Source organism: Tursiops truncatus, chromosome 5, assembly GCF_011762595.2.
Source record: "Tursiops truncatus isolate mTurTru1 chromosome 5, mTurTru1.mat.Y, whole genome shotgun sequence".
NCBI lineage: Eukaryota > Metazoa > Chordata > Mammalia > Artiodactyla > Delphinidae > Tursiops > Tursiops truncatus.
This window is the reverse complement of record NC_047038.1, coordinates 91,750,299-91,771,175: the sequence shown is the minus strand read 5'-3', so window position 1 is coordinate 91,771,175 and position 20,877 is coordinate 91,750,299. Positions and strand designations below refer to the sequence as shown.

At 38.0% G+C, this 20,877-nt stretch overlaps 1 protein-coding gene across 2 annotated transcripts in view; it reads left to right on the top strand.

The window, feature by feature from the left end:
- The window catches only part of CCDC158 (coiled-coil domain containing 158), a 98,189-nt gene that overhangs the window by 21,405 nt on the left and 55,907 nt on the right, over positions 1-20,877 (top strand). For both annotated transcript variants that reach the window (XM_073805367.1, XM_073805366.1), the window contains exons 4-11: positions 4,728-4,837; positions 4,951-5,278; positions 5,640-5,716; positions 7,160-7,270; positions 7,900-8,014; positions 14,339-14,458; positions 17,214-17,411; positions 18,086-18,568. In XM_073805367.1, the coding sequence (XP_073661468.1) occupies positions 4,728-4,837; positions 4,951-5,278; positions 5,640-5,716; positions 7,160-7,270; positions 7,900-8,014; positions 14,339-14,458; positions 17,214-17,411; positions 18,086-18,568 (1,542 nt within the window). The remainder of the gene's footprint in view (positions 1-4,727; positions 4,838-4,950; positions 5,279-5,639; positions 5,717-7,159; positions 7,271-7,899; positions 8,015-14,338; positions 14,459-17,213; positions 17,412-18,085; positions 18,569-20,877) is intronic.

Genomic DNA, 20,877 nt, shown 5'->3' with positions numbered 1-20,877 from the left:
TAATAAGTCATAATGCCTTGTCTTAATGGTGTAATTTTTTTCCAGTTTTATTGAGCTATAATCAACATACAGCACTGCATAAGTTTAAGGTGTACAACATAATGAATTGACTTATATATATCATGAAATGATGACCACAATAAATGTACTTAACATTTATCATCTCATATAGATAAAAAAAAAAAAGAAAAAAATTTTTTTCCTAGTCATAAGAACTCTTAGGATTACTCTCTTAACAACTTTCATATATACCATACAACAGTGTTAATTGTAGTCATCATGTTGTACGTTACATCCCCGGTACTTATGTTGTACCTTTTGATCACCTTCATCCAATTCCCCCTCTCCCCACATCCCTGTTTGGTAACCACAAATCTGATCTCTTTCTGTGTAAGTTTTTTTGGTTTTTTGTTTTTTAGATTCCACATGTAAGTGAGAGCATATGATACTTGTGTTTCTCTGTCTGATGTATTTCACTTAGCATAATGCCCTCGGTGTCCATCCATGTTGTCGTAAATGGCAGGATTTCCTCCTTTTTGTGGCTGAATAATATTCCATTGTGTGTGTGTGTATACATACATACCTCAACTTCTTTATCCATTCGTCTGTCAGGAGACACTTAGGTTGTTTCCATGTCTTGGCTATTATAAAGCATGCTGCTATGAACATGGGGTGCAGGTATCGCTTCGACATAGTGTTTTCATTTCCTTTGGGTAAATTTCCAGAAGTGGAATTGCTGGATCATATGTTAGTTCTCTTCTTGACTTTTTGAGGATCCTCCATACTGTTTTCCGTAGTGGCTGCACCAGTTTTTTATAATCCCATCAGTAGTACACGAAGGTTCCCTTCTCGCCAGCATTTGTTATCTCTTGCCTTTTTGATGTTAGCCATTCCAACAGGTGTGAGGTGATATCTCATTGTGGTTTTGATTTGCATTTTCCTAGTGATTAGTGGTATTGAGCATCTTTTCATGTGCCTGTTGGTCATTTGTATTTCTTTGGAAAAATGTCTATTTGGATCCTTTGCCCGTTTTTAATTAGATTATTTGGATTTTTGCTATTGAGTTATATGAGTTCTTTATATATTTTGGATGTTAACCCCTTATCAGATATAGGATGTGCAAATACCATTTTTTCCCAATCCATAGGTTGTCGTTTTCATTTTGTTAATTGTTTCTTTTGCTGTGCTCTTGGTGTAATCTTAGTGAAACTTGAATAGCTCAAAATGTTACAATTAATGACATTCATCTATAATTATAATTAGTAATCGGTTCAGGCCTGCTGTCCTGCTTTCATGATACCTGGTTTTTCTTTACAAAGCAGTTGGTAGGGGGTCGGTTTTTAGATGCATGTGTATACACGATAGCTAAGTAGTGTATAGAAGTTATTCGATAAAAATTTCAAGTGGACCTTGTGTAGAATGAAGCTGGCTTTAGTCAGCTTTACAGCTGCAGGTTGGATCCTGATAGTCTATAGCCTAGAAGTCAAACTTATACAAAGGCCTTTGTGATCGAATATTTTTCGCTGTACATTTTAGCCTCTTCGGCTACCTGTTCCCTATATGTACCCTCCATTCTAGCGATATCACTCTTCCCTGGATGTGCCATTCTGTTCTAGACCTTCATGCCTTTGCCCAAGTCATTTCCTCTTCTCTGCCTGTCTACCTGTTAAATTCTTATTATCCATCAAGACTCAGCTCAAGCATTTCCTTCTCTGAAGCCTTTCCTCTAGACACAAGTAGGTGTGTTCTCCTCTGTACACTTGTTGCTCTTCATACACACGTCTATTGTAGTATTTAGAACGTTTTATTATATTCATTAATGGATTGTTCTACTTCATCAGAATGTGTGAGCACTTAAAAAAATAACTATAAATTTATTAAGTGCTGAAAATTAGATACCATTGTATTATGTAGAGGGGATGCAAAGATGAATAAGATAGGACTCATAAGGAGTTCATAGTCTTGAAGGGGGCCTGGCATATAAACAAATAATGACAATACTTTATGATAAGTGCACTAAAGAGATGGATTGATGATAGATAGATAGATGAAGCACAGAGGTACCAATGAGGAAAAGAAGCAATGTCAGTTAATTTTCCAAGTCTATCCTCTGGCGGAGTATGTGACACTTGACTGGCTCCCAATAAATTAGTTAAATCAGTAAATAAATAACAGGGCTATTTGGGTACTTATAATATTTATCGCAAACCTCCTATGTAACAGATATTATGCTAGGTACTGGATATATAAAAATGGAAAAGGTGTGGTCCTTTTTATGTACACATTTACAGTCTTATAGCTGAGATATTTAAAATAGAAAATGATAGTAACAGGACATGTATGCTACAGTAGGGGTAAGCGGTGATGCTAAATCTAATCAATCCTTTACATTCCTTGTCTTACTTGACTTTCCAACAACATTTGACACACATGACAATTCTCTTCCTCTTGAAGTGCTCTTTTCTCTTAGGTCTCATGGAAACACACTCTCCTGATTTTCCTCCAGCTCATTCTTTTTCAGTTTCTTATTCCAGCAAAACCCTCCATAGACAGTAATAGTGATTCCCATAGCTTCTGTTGCCATTTATATATAAGTGAATGTTCGGTTTACATTTCTGGTCAGACCTCTTAACTGGTCTCCACACCAGTTAGTGTACCTGTGTTCCTACTGGACATTTCTACTTGAAATGTTTCTCAGGCTCCATAAACTCAACATTTCCAGTTGCATACCTGATCTTTCCCCCAAACCTTTCTTCTAGCTGTATATGGTGCCACATTTATATTGTTGCACAGGGCAAAAACCTGATTCATTCCTGATACCTCTTCATTTTCCCTGACATCCACTTTACTACCAAGTCCATCCAGTGTACCACATATATTTCTCAAATATGGAAATGTTTTCATTTCCACTGTTACCATCCAAAGTTCAGACTACTCTAGCCGTTCACCTGGACTATTAGAAAAGAAGGTAAAGGATCTTACCTTATATTGACTATATAAACATTGTCAACTGCAGAATTAGGTAGTAACCTATTATATTTCCTTTCCTGTGTAATGTTTGTTTTTCCTGTGGTTCCTAATTGCCTTGCTTTTTCCTTATACTGTTGATATTTACCTTTATCATATCCTCATTAAAAAATTATTATATAGGTTTTCTATCAAACCTCCTTTAACCCAGGACCCTTTAGGAGTTCTTCTGTCTAGTCTCGATGAGTTTCTTCTTAGGTCTGCTGTATAGATATTTTCTTGGGATTCCTATCACTGCTTTCCTGGTTGAATTCATGATTTCCAGGATTCACTGTTTTCTCTTTTCCTCTTTCTTGATTTATTTCTTCATTTACTCAAAACACATCTTTAGAAACTTTTAAGAAGTATATGGGACATACATTATATGAATTTTTTCATTCTGATAATGACTTAAGCTGGATAAAGCTGAAAGTTATTTTCTCTCAGTCCTTTGAAAATATTGTGTGCCCTTGCACAGACTGAGAAGATGTCTATCTGATTCTTGTTCCTTTGCAGATGATATGTTTTCACTTAATTGGGGTCCACCTTTGGAAACTTTAGGGTCTTTATCTCTGAAATTCCACTATGATGTTCTTAAGTGTGGATTTTTGTTTTTTCCTTCCCTGTGCTAGTACCAAAAGGGACTCAGTGGACCCTTTTGGCCTGCAGATTTGTGCCCTTCAGCTTTGAGGAATTCAGGTTTTTTTGGTTTCTTTTTTCTTTGATAGTTTTTTTCTGTTTTCTCAATTCTCTCTTTCTGAAGCTCCTGTTAGTCAGATATTAGCTCCTAGGTTGAACCTCTAAATCTCTTACCTTTTCTTTCAAAATTTTTGTCTACTTTTTTACTTTTGGGATGCATTTCTTGACTTCCATCATTTCTATTGCAACTTTTTAGTTTGCAACCATATTTTTAATTTCCAAGAACTCTCTCTTCTCCTCTGATCACTTCTCTGACACAGTGTCCTGTTCTTACTTTACAGCAAAAATGTCTCTCAAACTTCTCTGCAATACAAGTTTTTGGAAGTGTTCTTCCACTGTTGCATTATCTCTTTTTGTTTCTTTGGATCTTTTTTCCTGAGTATTTGCTCATTTGTTTAATCTTGGTCTCTTTTTTATTTTGTAATCTTCCTTCAAGTGTTCAGTGGTTTTTGGCTTTTTGTTCATACTCAAGAATGAACAGTAAAAAAACTGATGGCAGTCTCCCTGAGGGCAGAACTTGATGGCTTTACTTTGGGATAATTAGGTGGGGCATCAACCATTGTGCTGGGAGATCGCTCAGTGCCTGATTTTGAGATCTTTGTGAATTTCTTTGTAGTAGAACACCTTGATTTTTGAATGGTAGTTGTCTGCTGCCAAGTTTTTTAAGTCAGTTGGAGGCAGAGGTTGACTTTTCTATATACACAATTTCCACCAATTCTCATGTCCTCGGGAATAGAGTTTATTTCTATCTCTGTCTTGAACCAAAGTCAGATTTGTTCTAGGAACGGTGTTTTGGTTGTAACGTGAATGGATTGAAAGAGGGCAAGGTTGAGACAGTGAGACTAAGGTATTCAAAAAACCTAGGTGAGAAATGATTAATTAGGCCCCCAACAATGGTGAAGGGGGAAGGAAGTACACATAAAAATAAATCATTGATATATAGATTTTTGGAAATTATTAGCTATAAGGAAATACGTTCCTCTAATGAAAACTAATTTGCAGGACTTTTTTTTTTTTTTCAGAGCAATGAATTGCATGAGAAACAAACATTTTACCTAAGACAGTCAGTCATTGGTTTGCAAACAAAACTTAAAGAGATGCAGATGGAGAGAGATGCCATGGCTGACATCAGGTTGGGATTCGTTACCTGATATTATCTTAAAGTTTTACTCTTTGTAGTGTAAAATCACTTGTGTGAATCTGAGTTTTATCAGTATTATTTCTTCTCTTTCATTTATTTCCTAGACGAAGAGAGAGTCAGTCCCAGGAGGATTTAAGAAATCAGCTTCAAAATACCATTCATGAACTTGAAGCTGCCAAATGCCTTAAGGATGATATGCTGAAAGACAGCAACACACAGATAGAGCAGCTAAGAAAGACGATGCTTGGTCATGAGCGAGTGCTTCAAGAAATTCGATCAGTCCTAGTTGACTTTGAAGAAGCCTCAGGCAAGAAAATATATGACCATGACAGCATGTCTACCATCCACTTCCGCAGCATGGGCTCAGCTATTAGTAAAATCCTAAGAGAATTAGACACAGAGATTTCTTATCTTAAAGGGAGGATATTTCCAGTAAGTGGTGAGAACACTACATCCATATTGTATTAAAACTCATTAAGACAATAGTATTAGGCATACAATTTTTGAAACTCTTCAAAGTAAGCCAAGGTCTCATTTTTGTTCTCTAAAATAGCAGAAGTTACTTCCACAATGATCTTTGTGAATAATGGGAACTAACTCGACTTATCTGTGTAGTTACGTGAGAGTGTAGCCAATGTAAAAGGTCTAATAAAATACAGCGATAGAATGTATCTGATTTTAGCATTGCTTCTGTTTGCATCTTTCTAAGGCATTCCTTTTGTTGGAAAATCTCTAAATTTTCCAAGCTTTAGATTTACCAATTCCTAAATCAGTATCTCTTTATTATAACCAGGTAGAGGATCAGCTTGAAACACTGAAATCTGAATCACAGAACAAAATAGAGCTACTACTTCAACAACATCAAAATAGGTAGGTTTCTGAGGTATAGAACAGGGGTCTCCAACCCCTGGGCCACGGACTGATAGTGGTCTGTGGCCTGTTAGGAACTGGGCTGCACAGCAGGAGGTGAGTGGTTGTGAGCGAGTGAAGCTTCATCTGTATTTACAGCCGCTCCCCATGGCTCGCATTACCGCCTGAGCCCCGCCTCCTGTCAGATCTGCCGTGGCATCAGATTCTCATAGGAGCGCAAACCCTACTGTGAACCTCGCATGCGAGAGATCTAGGTTGCGTGCTCCTTGTGAGAATCTAATGCCTGATGATCTGAGGTGGAGCCGAGGCGGTGATGCTAGCGCTGGGGAGCGGCTGCAAATACAGATTATCATTAGCAGAGAGGTTTGACTGCACAGGGACCATAATAAATCAATTGGAAAACAAGCTCAGGGATCCCACTGATTCTGTATTATGGTGAGTTGTATAATTATTTCATTATATATTACAATGTAGTAATAATAGAAATAAAGTGCATAATAAATGTAATGCACCTGAATCATCCCCAAACCATTCCTCCCCCGCAGCCCCAGTCCATGGAAAACTTATCTTCCATGAAACCAGTCCCTGGTGCCAAAAAGGTTGGGGAACACTGGTATAGAAGATCGTAGTGAAACTATACCACAAGTCTATAATCTCTCATCAGCAATTCCAAAATCTATAAAGCTCTAAAGCACAGAATCCTTTTTTCATAGATTTGTGGCAAACTCACGTTAAAGAAAAAATTATTCTGACACGTGTTTAAAAAGTAGGGAAGACCTTATTGAAGACTGTTGCAACAGGAGTTTGCGTTAGAGAGTGATGAGGCTCAACTCCCAATACAAGGGCAAACGGAGATTCATAGCCAAGAAGCAGGGTGAGGGGTTCAGTGGATAGAAAATTGCTAGGAGGAGGCGTCGAGGTGAGAGGCTTCTTACTAAACGGACTTAGCGAGCTTCATACTAAGCCTGGGCTTCTTACTAAGTGGGCTGGAGGCACAGACTGCCGAGAGGAGTCTGACTAAAGCTTGGTCAAGGTTAGAGTCTTTGTCACTCATTTGTTGGGAAAGCCTGAGCTAATGTAAAGCTTTTTATAGTCTTTATGAGTTACCGTGAATATTTAAAAACCTACTGTTGTGTTAGTAATGTCTGGCTTCTAGGACACTTCCCTAGATCTCTCTGGGGGTGTCACATGATATTTAGTACTGTTATTTATCACCACTGTAAAATTTAAAAAAAAAAATCTGAATCCTAAAACCTAACTGCCCCCAAAGGACTTGGATAAAGGATTCTGGATCTAATTTACATACTTGTTACAAAAAGAATAACATATTCAAAGCTAAAACAAAATACTAAATTTGAGAGTGTTGACAATCATTAATATTTAGAATAATTCATTGTCAGGCAACATCTGTATCAAATAACAATCACCACATTCTTTTTATAGGATTGAGCAGTTAATCAGTGAATATGAAATTGAAAAAGCAGGACTTACTGAGAAAGCTAGCAGTGCTCGGAGCCAAGCCAGTAGTATCCAAAGTCAACTGGAAATCATTCAGTATGTGTGTCCTGGTGGTTTGAAATTGATAGTCATTTATCTTCTTTTTATTTTTATCAATTTTTTGTTCTAAGATCTTTTAAAAAATTACTTAATAATTGATTCTACAGGAAAGTAAAACTTTTCTAACATTCAAAGAAACAGAAAAGATTACTTAACATGTAGATAATACTTTATAACCATATCAGAAGTATTAGGGCAAGTATTTGGGCCTCTTGGGACGGGATGTTTTAGATATTGTCTACATTTCAACTGATAGGATAAAACAAACACACACTATATATGTGTGTGTGTATGTATAAATATTCATAAATTATATATATATACATATAAATAACTTTATAGTTTGAGCTCCTGTGTTGAAACTTTTTATATGGACATTTTCAGTCGTACACAAAGGTATAGAGAAAATTGTATAATGAACTCCTATGTATACATCACCTACCTTTAACAGTTAACATTTTTGAACTTAATCTTTTAATAAGCAGTTTTGGAAAATAAAAGACTATTGGCCTAATAATGCCATATTAAATAATTAGTGGAAGTATCTAAAAGCTAGAGAACCCTTAGGTATCACACTTATTCTTAGTCTGCTATTTGCTGTTATTCCCCTTTTAAACCCTTTTTAGAGAACAAGCAAGAAACCAAAATTCAATGTATATGCGTCAACTCAGTGACCTGGAATCTACTGTTTCTCAGCTACGTTCTGAATTAAGGGAAGCCAAAAGGATATATGAAGACAAAGTGAGTTTAGATTTTGCTGCTCTGCTTCCAGCGACTATTATACACAGAATCAGTTATATAGTTTTTAATGGTTTATTTGAAAATGAGGAATCAAAGCAATCATTTAAAATTAAAAGCAGTTTATAAGATGGGTGCTAAATAGCTACGTGTTAAATTACTATAGAAAAACAGTTTTTAAGTTGTTTGCTCAAATTAATTGATTCTTAGAAAAGTTTTTTGCATCCTTCAAGTAAGTTTCTAAAAAGTGAATAATAAGGCCATTTTAGTTACTTTTACAAGGCTTAGCTTTAGCAGGTACTTTGGTACCAACTGGTCTCCCCGACCACTGAACGTTTTGGGGCCTAACCTCCTCTCTTACTTCAGCTCCTCCTTATTAATCATTGTGCGGCTAGCAAACTGAGTTCCCTTCAAGATTAGGCCGAATAAAAAATAATTAGGAAGCTAAATCTTCATTTCTCATCACACAGTTCCTATTAAAACTAGATATTAATATTTACTACAATATTCTGTTCTCTCCCTGTCTATAGCTAAAGACAAGCTATTCGTTATCATTATCAACCATTTTTCTGGAGCTTAGGTTTTTGTTAATTTCAAGGACACAAAGTAGTGTCCTGTTTTGTGAATGCCACCTTTCATCTCCAAAATGTCCTAGTCTGGAAGATAAATTCTACGTATAATCATCCTGCCTACAAGAGAACCTACAGTTCTAACCACTTGTAGTTAATTTCCTACTCCTTAGTTGATTGGGAAGAAATAGAGTATAAGGAAGCTGCCAGATTTTCTTTATAAAATAATCCAGTTCTACAGGGTAACAGTACAAGAAAAAAGCTCCTTATGGGAAGAAGCAATTGAATATTGCAGCACTAACTCTTCCAGATATTTTCCTGCCTTTGAGCAACCCCTCCTGTAATTACCACTGTCACCCATTTGCTGGCCACAGGAGGGGGCTGTTTCTCCTCGGTTCTCAACTTTAAAGACCTCAACTTTAATTCGTTGTGGCACGGCTGAAAGAAGAATGGAAAATTTAGACATGAATTTACTATAAAAGTCTAAACAATAAAGAGTAGCATGAAACTATATAATCTCAGTTATGAGATTTGGATCCTCTACAGGGACTTTCAAACATTTTTGATCACTACCCACAGCAAGAAATATAGTTTACCATATAATCTAGTACACACGTACAACTGAAGCACACTTCACAAAACAATACTTACCCCTATTACTTAAGACGCTGGCTCTTTTCTGTTTTCTTCAGATACTGATTTGATGGTCACTAAGTTGACTTCGTTTTTCACTGCTGGGTTGCAGTGTGAATAACACTGCTCTCCAAGACCTCTTCCTTAGCTCGTGGCCTAGATTCTTGTATCAAGGTCATTTCAACAACAGCCACCTGGAAGCAGCCTTGAGGAACCTTAGACTTCTTAAAGGCTAAACCCAAGAAACAAAAGCCCAGAGAGAAATATTTGCTCTTTACTGCTTCTCTGAGGCCTGCTTTTTGTGTTCTAGTTTCTTTCCTCAGGGTGAACTTTTCCCCTGAAGATTGATAGCAGGAATATCGATCGAACCCATTCTGGGCAGATCAAGCCTACACAAAAGGCCTTGATCTCACCCTATAGGATGGTAATGATTTCAATACAGCATGGGGTAGAAAGATGCTTTACTTTACTACTCAGGTTGAGTGGAGGTAGGCACCTTGGCCGAGCTGAGCACTGACGATCCAACAGTGAGAAAGGAAATAGGAGAGCTGCTGTACTATAGTACGGTACAATAACCGATATTCATCATACTCAAACCATTTTGAAAAGACTATTCATTGTTTATTGACAAACCCTTTGAAAAGCCACGAAGTACTAAATAAAACTCAACTCACCTGTTTGTCTTACATAATTTGAAATTGATACAGCTTTCCATTTGTAATGTTGCTTGGAAAGATGACCCCTTCATAAGCTATCACCCATTGCTAATCTGCACATGGTCTGATATATAGCATCATGCTGATCAACTCTAAGTTTGGGCATGGTAGGAAATTTTAACAAATACTGACATGTAAACAATACAAAAATAGTTTTTGGTTTTATAAACGTCTATCTCTTTAGCATTCTAGAAGCATAAGCATCCAGATGAATGACTGCAAACCTTTTATATGAGTGTTTTGAGGTCATATCGATACAAACATAATACTAAAATCATTGTCTTACTTTGCTCTAATGTAAACAATGGATCACCAAGAATTTCGACAGTCTTAAACAGTCAACATTATTGGAAATAAGGGGGGCATATTAGTTTAATTAATTTTAATCCAGATCGTTGAGACTTCTAATAAAGCATATTGAACCTAACTGAGTTGGCACCTAGATGATGGCTAACAAGGATCTCTTAACAGTAACTCCCTTTAGTGAGGGAACACTGAGAGATGATTACCCTGCCATGTAAATATAGATTTGAATATACTCTGACCTGAAAGGCATTAATAATACATGGTAGGGCTTCCCTGGTGGCGCAGTGGTTGAGAGTCCGCCTGCCGATGCAGGGGACACGGGTTCGTGCCCCGGTCCGGGAGGATCCCACATGCCGCGGAGCGGCTGGGCCCGTGAGCCATGGCCGCTGAGCCTGCGCGTCCGGAGCCTGTGCTCCGCAACGGGAGAGGCCACAACAGTGAGAGGCCAGCGTACCACACACACACAAAAATAATAATAATAATACATGGCATAACTGAGCAAAGAAGATCAAGCAAGTTAACAAAAGTATTTCAGTTTGGGTTCATGAAAAATTCTATTGTTATGAAATGTTTTTGTTGTAATAAATCAAATATAGAATTTTTAAAGACAGATTCTTTTGTTAATTTCTTTTATTTTTCATGTACCTTGACTTTACATTGCTAAAGCCTATTAAAACTTTAAAATATATTTTATTTTCCACTGCTTCAGTGCACATTTTCGTATATCCTGTCCAAATAACAATAAGGAAAAAATACTTAAAAGCTATGATTAAAAGTGAGGTTTGTGAGAAAAGAGACTTATAAGGGTATGTTGATATTATACATCAACATATTTTATGAGAGGCAGGCAGTATTACTATTTTCTCCTGAGGTCAGATTCCTTCAGAAAAAAAGTATTTATTATTTTTAAAAAACTGATGACAGGTCTGAACAAAACTTTCCCAACTAAAATGCATAAGTTTAGAGAAAACTTGTTTAGGAGGGCAGTGTTTCTCTTCAGATCATATTGATGAAAATAGAAATTGTGTTTCAAAGAACATTTTAGACGTAGCCTTCAGACATACAAAAGTGTTTTGCTGTAATGTGTTTTCTATTCTTCTCTTTCCATTTTAGGAGAACCTCCAGAATTCCCCTTTACGACATGGGACCAGTAGAAGCTGTCACTATTGGCTCTATAGATTTGGCTTTACTCTTAGCTTTCGCTTTTTGACAACACAAATATCTCATGATCTTGATTCGAAGTTTATTTTTCCTACTTTGAAAGCATTTGGGGCTGAATTTCATACTCAAAAAGTAAAGATTTAGTAGCACTGGCTGGAGCTATCTACTGTGCGGGAAGATTCTGTGCAAACCTCTTTGCATAGTTCTGCCAATGCACCTCCATGCTCACCTGCAGCATCCCTTATTACCCCATAACTGTGTCTTTTTGAGCACAGAAAACAAAAGATACAATTTGGCATGATTGGTGATACCTAAAATCACTGTAAGATTTAGAATGAGATCCCAGTACCGATTTGTCCAGTGATCCAAAACAAAAAGTAGATTCATAGATGGTGAAAGGGAAAACCAGTGCTGCTATTTACAAAGAAAAAGAAAAAACCTTTACTATATCTCAGATGTCAGTATTTATTCTGGACATTTTAAAAGGCTTTTCTTTATAGTGTTTTTAACAGCGGTTTGTATCAGCTCAGCTGCTACTTCAATGGTTTTCCCTTTCACTCTCCATTTATCTTTTTGAATGATTAATTAATATAAATATTTTTACTCTAAAAAGTGAAAGGTAAAAGCAGAGCTATAGCAGTTGAGTCAGTACTGACAACTACAAAACAAGTGTTCCTGCAGGGGTCTGGAGGAACTTCTGATACTTAGAAAGTTACGAGTTGACTCTTTTTCTTTTCTTTTTAAAATTTTGGCCTTATAGATTTTAACATCAAATGGTTACCCAGGGTTTCTTAAAAAGTGAAAACAGACATAAAATAGCAAGTCTTAATTGAAGGTTTTAAAGCGCATATACAAATACTTTGCTCAAAGACAGAAACACCAGACTAGGAGTAGAAGATGTTTGTTTTAGTCATACGAGTAACTTTTCAAGTGGAAAGTGTTCTTGTTAAATTTATAGCTCAGAATATGGTTCCTTTGACCATATTTTGTTTCCAAAGACAGGTGGAAAAGATAGAATTTCAGCTTCATTAATACTGTTCTTCTTGTGTTAAAAAGTATTAGTAGCAGAATTGAAAGGAATTTAAAAGATCATCTAGAATACTCTTTTCAAATTATTGGTGAAAAATGTATAATTTAGACTCAAATTATAGGCTCAGAGAGCTTATGTGACAGAAGCTGGTTCAGAACCCAAGGTGTTTGACTCTTAGTAAGATCACATTTCCTGTCTGATCACATTTGTCTACCCAAAGTGAAAGTGTATGGGTTTTTTCCTAACTACTCCTACTGTCTTTACTAAGTGTGCTGAGTTAGTCTTTCCCAATAATAAAAGAGCTGAAGAGGTTATATCAACTGACATTATTCATTCATTTATCTTGGGAAGCTACTTGTGCCACAGAGGGTGAATTGTTGTAGGGCTTTTTTCTGTGTATGTCCCCAAAGGAGCACAAGAGTGAAAGTACTTCTTTATAGGATTATGAGAATCTCTGAGCACATTTCATTCGGTCACCTCATGTTTTATTTTATCTAATTCCTGTGAAATACTTTTTTTATATATAACATGCAGTCAAATACAGAGTCAGTTTTAAAATATATCCAATGTATATATTAAAATTTATATTCCAGTCCCTATAGGCTGTAATACTACTCTGTTGAATTTGAACCTGTTTGATAGTCCTGTATTAGTATTTTCTTAAGTCATGTATGTATGTATGTATAAAGATATATATATATATACACACACACACAGATAACTTCTAAGTATTCATACTTACCATTTATCAAAGAGATAGTTGCATATATGTGTTTATATATAATGTGCTTAATGAGTGTGTGCTGAATTAATAAATGAAGATCTTAAATGAACTTAGTCCAGTTTAAAATAGTCATTAAGAAAAAGTTAGTCTTGCTCATATGTTCTTTAAGAAGGTTTAATCACAGTTGCGTCCAAACCAATCAATAAGTTTTATCCTTGACAGTAGATTTGGAAGCCTGTTCAATAGATGCCTTAGCAGTAAGAAGGGATGTGTAACATTTGTGCAGACATGAAAGATTTGTTATTACTGAAAAGTGGATGACGAAATATTATTGTAGGCATCACATTAAAGATCAGGGATTACTACATATCACTAAGTATCAGTAGTTTTTCATTATTTTAATATCTGTGTCTAAGTTATGAGTTTGTACAGCTGTGCCGGAATCTAAACCCAGAATCTACATTGCCTGAGACCTTAACCTTTTAGCCTGCACTGCACCTCCAGGTTAAGAGCTGTAGGGATGCTGTTAGCAGCTATGGCCCTTCTGGCATATGTCATAGAAATGCAGTCACACAGATGAAACAGCTGCCCGTCTGTAAGAGAAAACTACACCTATAACAATCCTTTAAAATTGGTATTCTTATCCCATTTTATAGTCATAGGAATTGAGGATTGTAATATAACTTCACTTATTCTTGCAAACTAGGGTGATTATATAATAATGACAGTAACTATAAACTTGTTGTTACCATTTATTCTTTTATATTCAATGCCTTTTATTACTGACGCTAATATTCTGAAACAAAATAGCTCTTCTAAGTATAATATAGTTAATTTACGTGGGCTCTGCAGAATGTTATTTATGCTACATCAAGCTTCCTTAAATACCAAATTATAGAACACATACTCACAGAAGATAAATCTTGAATAGTGTGAAAATGAGAGTGATGCATTACAGACCATGGCTTAACCCAACAGTACCAAGTATTTCATTTTGGTCCGTTTGTCTGGCTAAATTCTACATAGATCTTAAGTTTAGAAAACTTCGCAAAATACATCACAATAAACTTTATTTTTGCCCCCCAAATAATACCATTGCCCCAACATAATACCATTTGTTTTCCAAAGACTCTATTTATTTTATATTACTCATTGACGTAGCCAGACTGATTTGTGCTTTCCTTTTAGATAGAAGAGCTGGAGAAGCAGTTAGTTCTTGCGAACTCAGAACTAATGGAAGCACGGACGGAACGTGATCAGTTCAGTGAGGAATCTGGAAATCTGGACGATAAACTTCAAAAGCTCTTGGCAAGTTGATGATTTGAAATATGAATGAGATTAATTCTGGGAAATTTTTACCACAATAGTTCACAAAACTAGTTTCATTTGTAAAATTACAAATTTTACAACATAGTTGTACATTTATACACAGCACAATATCCTAGACACTACTCAAGTTTTACATATAAAATATAGTATTCTATACTTTAAGCAGAACTGTTAGGGCTTAAAAGTTAGGTGAAGCCGATCTTCAAACACCCATAGTCTTTCTTTTCTTTTTTTTTTTTGTTTTATGACAGTTTATTGAGTATTTTTAAACAATTGTATTTTTTTCATTCCAGAAGTTCTATTTGCTTTTTTTTTTTAACATCTTTATTGGGGTATAATTGCTTTACAATGGTTTGTTAGTTTCTGCTTTATAACAAAGTGAATCAGTTATACATATACATATGTTCCCATATGTCTTCCCTCTTGCGTCTCCCTCCCTCCCACCCTCCCTATCCCACCCCTCCAGGCTGTCACAAAGCACCAAGCCAATATCCCTGTGCCATGCGGCTGCTTCCCACTAGCTATCTACCTTACTACGTTTGTTAGTGTGTATATGCCCATGACTCTCTCTCGCCCTGTCACAGCTCACCCTTCCCCCTCCCCATAACCTCAAGTCCGTTCTCTAGGAGGTCTGCGTCTTTATTCCTGCTTTACCCCTAGGTTCTTCATGACATTTTTTTTCTTAAATTCCATATATATGTGTTAGCATACGGTATTTGTCTTTTTCTTTCTGACTTACTTCACTCTGTATGACAGACTCTAGGTCTATCCACCTCATTACAAATAGCTCAGTTTCGTTTCTTTTTATGGCTGAGTAATATTCCATTGTATATATGTGCCACATCTTCTTTATCCATTCATCCGATGACGGGCACTTAGGTTGTTTCCATCTCCGGGCTATTGTAAATAGAGCTGCAATGAACATTTTGGTACATGACTCTTTTTGAATTTTGGTTTTCTCAGGGTATATGCCCAGTAGTGGGATTGCTGGGTCATATGGTAGTTCTATTTGTAGTTTTTTAAGGAGCCTCCATACTGTTCTCCATAGTGGCTGAACCAATTCACATTCCCACCAGCAGTGCAAGAGTGTTCCCTTTTCTCCACACCCTCTCCAGCATTTATTGTTTCTAGATTTTTTGATGATGGCCATTCTGACTGGTGTGAGATGATATCTCATTGTAGTTTTGATTCGCATTTCTCTAATGATTAATGATGTTGAGCATTCTTTCATGTGTCAAACACCCATAGTCTTTCAATTAGGTACTGTGTTCTGCTAAATTGAAATAATGTTGAGTGTTCATTTCAAAGCCAGACAACATCCAAAACACATACAAATTATGTATAAAGAAAATTTAAATGCAAGTTCAGGTAAAAAAAATTTTTTTAGAAGGAAAGAAAAGAGGATTCTGAGAGTAGTGAACCAGATTCTGCCCTCTGTTTAGGGGTACGACAGGCTGAGAAGTTTAGGAAAGGAGACGTTAGTACCCCTTCGTGTGATATTTATTATAGGACCTCTAAGCAGAGGCTACAGCGCCCTCTGCTGGTAGAGGACAGGCCGACAGGGGGCTTGAAGAGCGTGCGGTAAAGGGAGAGCTGGCAACTGGGAGAGAAGCTCTAAACCTTGGGATGATCCTCACTTCTCTCCCTCCTATTGCGTGTATCCCAGTGTCCTCATATCTAATTTGAAAATCTTGGAGGTTAAATGTCTGAACCGTCCTCATAACCATCCCCTCCTTTTCATTCTTGCTGCCACTACCCATTCATCCAAGCCCCTCATCATACCTGCAGCGTGGCAGCATCTCCTCACTCGGTTCCTAAATCTAGTTTCTTCCCTCTTCCGTCCAGCCTGTATTCATCTTTCTAAACTATAGCTCTGATTGTGTCTCTCTTCCACTCAGAAATTACTCTCCCCATAAAGTCAGACTCCCTGCCTTTCAATTATTATCTGGCCCCAGCTTACCTTTCCAGTCTCTTCTCTCCACATACACCCAGTGCTCCAAGCAAACCCCATGTGCGTCTTTCTAGTCCCTTCTTCCTAATCTCTGCATCTCCAAGCTGTTCTCAAGGTCCAACTTAGATGCCGTCTTGAAGCATTTGATCTCCTTTTCGATCATTTCTCTCTGCTGTTCATTAGCTCTGTCTCTTCAGTGAAAAGCCACTTCCAGTTATTTGTCCATTTATCTCTCTCTGGGTGAAAAGTTCTCTGAATATCTCTGTGTCTTTTTTTTCTCTTTCTCCGACTATGGCGTTTTTGCCAACAGTCAACACTCACTATGTGTTTCTTGAGTAACTGAAGAGGGAGGTATTCTATCCACAACCCAATTGCCCGCCCAATCCCAATACCAGACACTATTCTGCTATTTCTGAAGCAGTCAACCAAATTACTATTGCTGTCCCTTCAAGCTTTTCTTTATTACAGGAGTACACTTGATGTGAAGCATAATGCCTTTGTTAGAAAATTCAAAACGTAACAGGATGATTTGTAGTTTCCTCTTCATTATATACTATTTGGGGTCTAGTCCATTGAGGTGTAATGCTAGAAATTACAAGTAAACAAAATGTTATTTTTCTAGGAAATATTGTTCTTTATCAAGCCATTAAAAGGGAATCAGATTCCAAAATCAAAGGCTTCTCAAATCACATAGCAACTCCAAAAATGATGTAAGGAAGGAAAATAAGAATTTTACTTTAATTATTTAATACTAGGGAAAAAGCTTATCTTCGTTTCTTGTAGGCTGATCTGCATAAACGAGAGAAGGAGCTGAGTCTCGAGAAGGAACAGAATAAGCGTCTGTGGGACCGGGACACAGGCAACAGCATCACCATCGACCACCTGCGGCAGGAGCTGGACAACAGGAACATGGAGGTGCAGCGCCTGGAGGCCCTCCTCAAGGCCATGAAGAGCGAGTGTCAGGACCAGATGGAACGGCAGGTCAGGCAGGGCTGGGCGGCTCCTCCTTGGTCTCCCCCAAAGTAGGGTTGTGGATTCTGTGAGCAACTTATAAAAACCTGTTGTTTATGTCTATATTTTTGACGACTTGTTAAATTTAAAATGTTAAGCTTTATCTCGTTTTTGTCCATTGTTGTGTAATGAAACTCCCATCCAATTTTCCTTTTCATTTCCACCTAGAAATTGGTAACCTAGTAATTGCTTATTTCAGAAAAGCATCAAACCATAGGGAGATGTGAGGAACAGCAGGGTTGAAGGTTTCCAACAGATTTTTTTTGTTTTTGTTTTTCCCCCGGAATTAAGGGGCAGGTTGGAGGGAAATAGAAAGGGCAGTTTGTCTTCAATCCTGCCACACTCTCCACTATTGCCAGTGTTATGCTAACTTAACTTGGTGTGGAAGACATCCTCAGAGGAAACTTGCCAAGCTCCTCCCAACGCTAGAAAACCACTCTAGAGGAGGAGCATTATTATTCAATTAAGGCCTCTCCACTTTGGTCTAATTAACACATGTCAGTCTATGGTCTCTATGAGGTTCTGACAGCAGAACAATTTGAGACACTGTCAGATTCATGATTTCACGTTGTTGAGCTAACTTGTCATATCTCGAGACCTCTGTCTGTCTGCCTAAATTCATGAAATTCTTCTTTAACAATCAGATGGCAGCAATTCAGGGAAAGAATGAAAGTCTCGAAAAAGTGTCCTCCTTGACTGCTCAGCTTGAATCCACCAAAGAGATGCTCCGCAAAGTCGTAGAAGAGCTGACAGCCAAGAAGTTGAGCCTGGAGAGCTCTGAGAGGACTGTGTTGGACCTGACAGCTTCGTTCCAGGAGAAAGAGAGAGCCATCGAGGCCACCAACTCGGAGATCATGAGGCTGCGCTCCCGGGTGGACTTGAAGCTGCAGGAGCTGCAGCATCTGAAGAATGAAGGGGCTCACCTCAGAAACGTGCAGACAGAATGCGAGGCCCTCAAGCTGCAGATGGCAGAGAAGGACAAAGTGGTCGAGATCCTGCGGCAACAGATTGAAAAGATGACGCAGCTGGTGGGCCAGCACGGACGGACGGCTGGCGCTATGCAAGTAGAGAAAGCCCAGCTGGAGAAAGAGATCAATGATAGGAGACTGGAGCTACAGGAAGTTAAGGTCTGTAGAGTGTTTTGTTGGTTTAGCTTCTGAAATATCTTTTTTCCCATGAGTAAGTATGACCTAATTGACTGGAAAGGGGTTTTGTAAGATGATTGTGGGCACTCTGAAATTGTTTGAATGTATTTGTGTCAGTATGCATATATGTTTTTGTGAGAAAGTTTCCATACTTTTATCAGATTTCACAAGGAATGGCCCCAAAATGGTTCGGAACTGCTGACGGAAAAGAGAAAATCCAGCTTCTTCATGAAGCCTTTCCTGATCCCACAGTTTGAAGAAGTATTCTGTCCCTCTTCAAACAGACCTAAATTTGAACCCCATCTCTCACCACTCAATAACTGTAAAACACTGGACTGTTTGCTGAACGTTGGCTTCTGTGTCTGTAAACCAAAAAGCAAACAAAGAAAACAAAACCCCCAAAACCCATTGGGTTATTTGAGGCTTCCACGAGAAAATATGTATCAAGGATTTACTTAGCTTGGTTCCTGGCCTGTGGAAGATGGTTAGAAAATATTAGTTCTCTTCCCCCATTCCGTTCTCTCTCTTCTGAACCTTATCATACTGCATTTGTACCTGTTATAGCCTGGATCACATTCTGTATTGCACTGTGTGTGTGTGTGTGTGCGTGTGTGTGTGTGTGTGTGTATAAATAGCAATGTCTCCTCTTCCCTATAAGACTGCAGACTTCTTCAAGCAGGGTACACATCTTATTCATCTTTGTACCCCTGCCCCAGGGCTTTGTGCCTTGCACCCAGCAGGTGCTCAGTAAATATTTATCAAAATTTAAAACTATTGAACCAATTTTTAAAAATTTGATTTCCTAAGCTTTATGTTACCTGTATCTGCCACGGTAAGTAGTAGGAGACAAGTCACGTACAATTATTATTTTTCTTTTAGTTTTACTGAGATATAATTGACACAATACTGTATAAGTTTAAGGTATACAGCATAATGGCTTGATTTACATATATTGTGCAATGATTACCACAGTAAGTCAACATCCATCATCTCATATAGATACAAAAAAATTAAATAAAACAATGTTTCTTCCCTTATGATGAGAACTTTTAGGATCTACTCTCTTAGCAACTTTCAAATATACCATACAGCAGTATTAATTATAGTCATTATGTTGTACGGTACATCACTAGTGTAGTTATTTCTGTTATATCTGGAACGTTGTACCTTTTGACCACCTGATCCAATTTCCCCTCCCCATCCTTTCCCTGCCTCTGATAATCACAAATCTTTTTTTAATATTGATTTTCTTTTTTTTTATAATTTATTTATTTGTTTATATTTTTGGCTGCATTGGGTCTCGTTGCTGTGCGCGGGCTTTCTCTAGTTGCGGTGAGCTGGGGCTGCTCTTCCTTGTAGTGCGTGGGCTTCATTTCGGTGGCTTCTCTTGTTGCGGAGCACAGGCTCTAGGCACACGGGCTTCAGTAGTTGTGGCATGCAGGCTCAGTAGTTGTGGCTCACAGGCTCTAGAACACAGGCTCAGCAGCTGTGGTCCACGGGCTCAGTTACTCCGTGGCATGCGGGATCCTCCTGGACCGGGGCTGTTCCTTGAACACATTACCCATGCCTGGAGCTGTCCCCAGCCTGCCACATGCTTGCTCCTTTACCTCTTTGAGGTTTCTGCTCATCAGAGAAGCCTTTCCTGACCAACTGTGGCAGGGTCCCCAAGACCACTCACAGGGTGATCATTTACTAGGAGGACTCAAACAGTACTCAGCAGATAGTCGTGCTCATGGATAGGATTTATTACAATGAAAGGATCTAAAACAAAATCAGCCAAGGGTAAAAGCACACGGAGGAAACCAGGCACAAGCTTCCAAAAGTCCTCTCTGGCAGTCACGCAGCATATGCTTAATTCCCCCGGCAACAAGTTGTGACAACATATGTCAAATGTTGCCAACCAGAGAAGGTCATGAGAGACTCAGTCTGCAGGGTTTTTATACTGGGGGCTGGTCATTTAGGTACTCCTTACCGGACAGGTGAATACAGTCTTCCGAAAGGAAAACAGGTGTTCAGCATAAATCGTTTTGTTTGCAGAACAGTTTAGGCAGAGTGGGCCACTTTTATTAGTTAGACTGGTGGGAACCCTCTCAAAATCCTGGCTGTTGGAACAGCCAACAGCCAGCCTGCCTAGCAGGCTTTCCTCAGGGTAGCAGTCAGGCTCTCTTCCACGTACCAACTTAGCTCACGTAGCAGCCCCCTCCCTGTGTTCATTCTCTACCCTCTCACCTTTTTAATTATTTTTTGTCCTCGTTATCTGGCTATTAAATATTTGTTTCATCTGTCTCCTC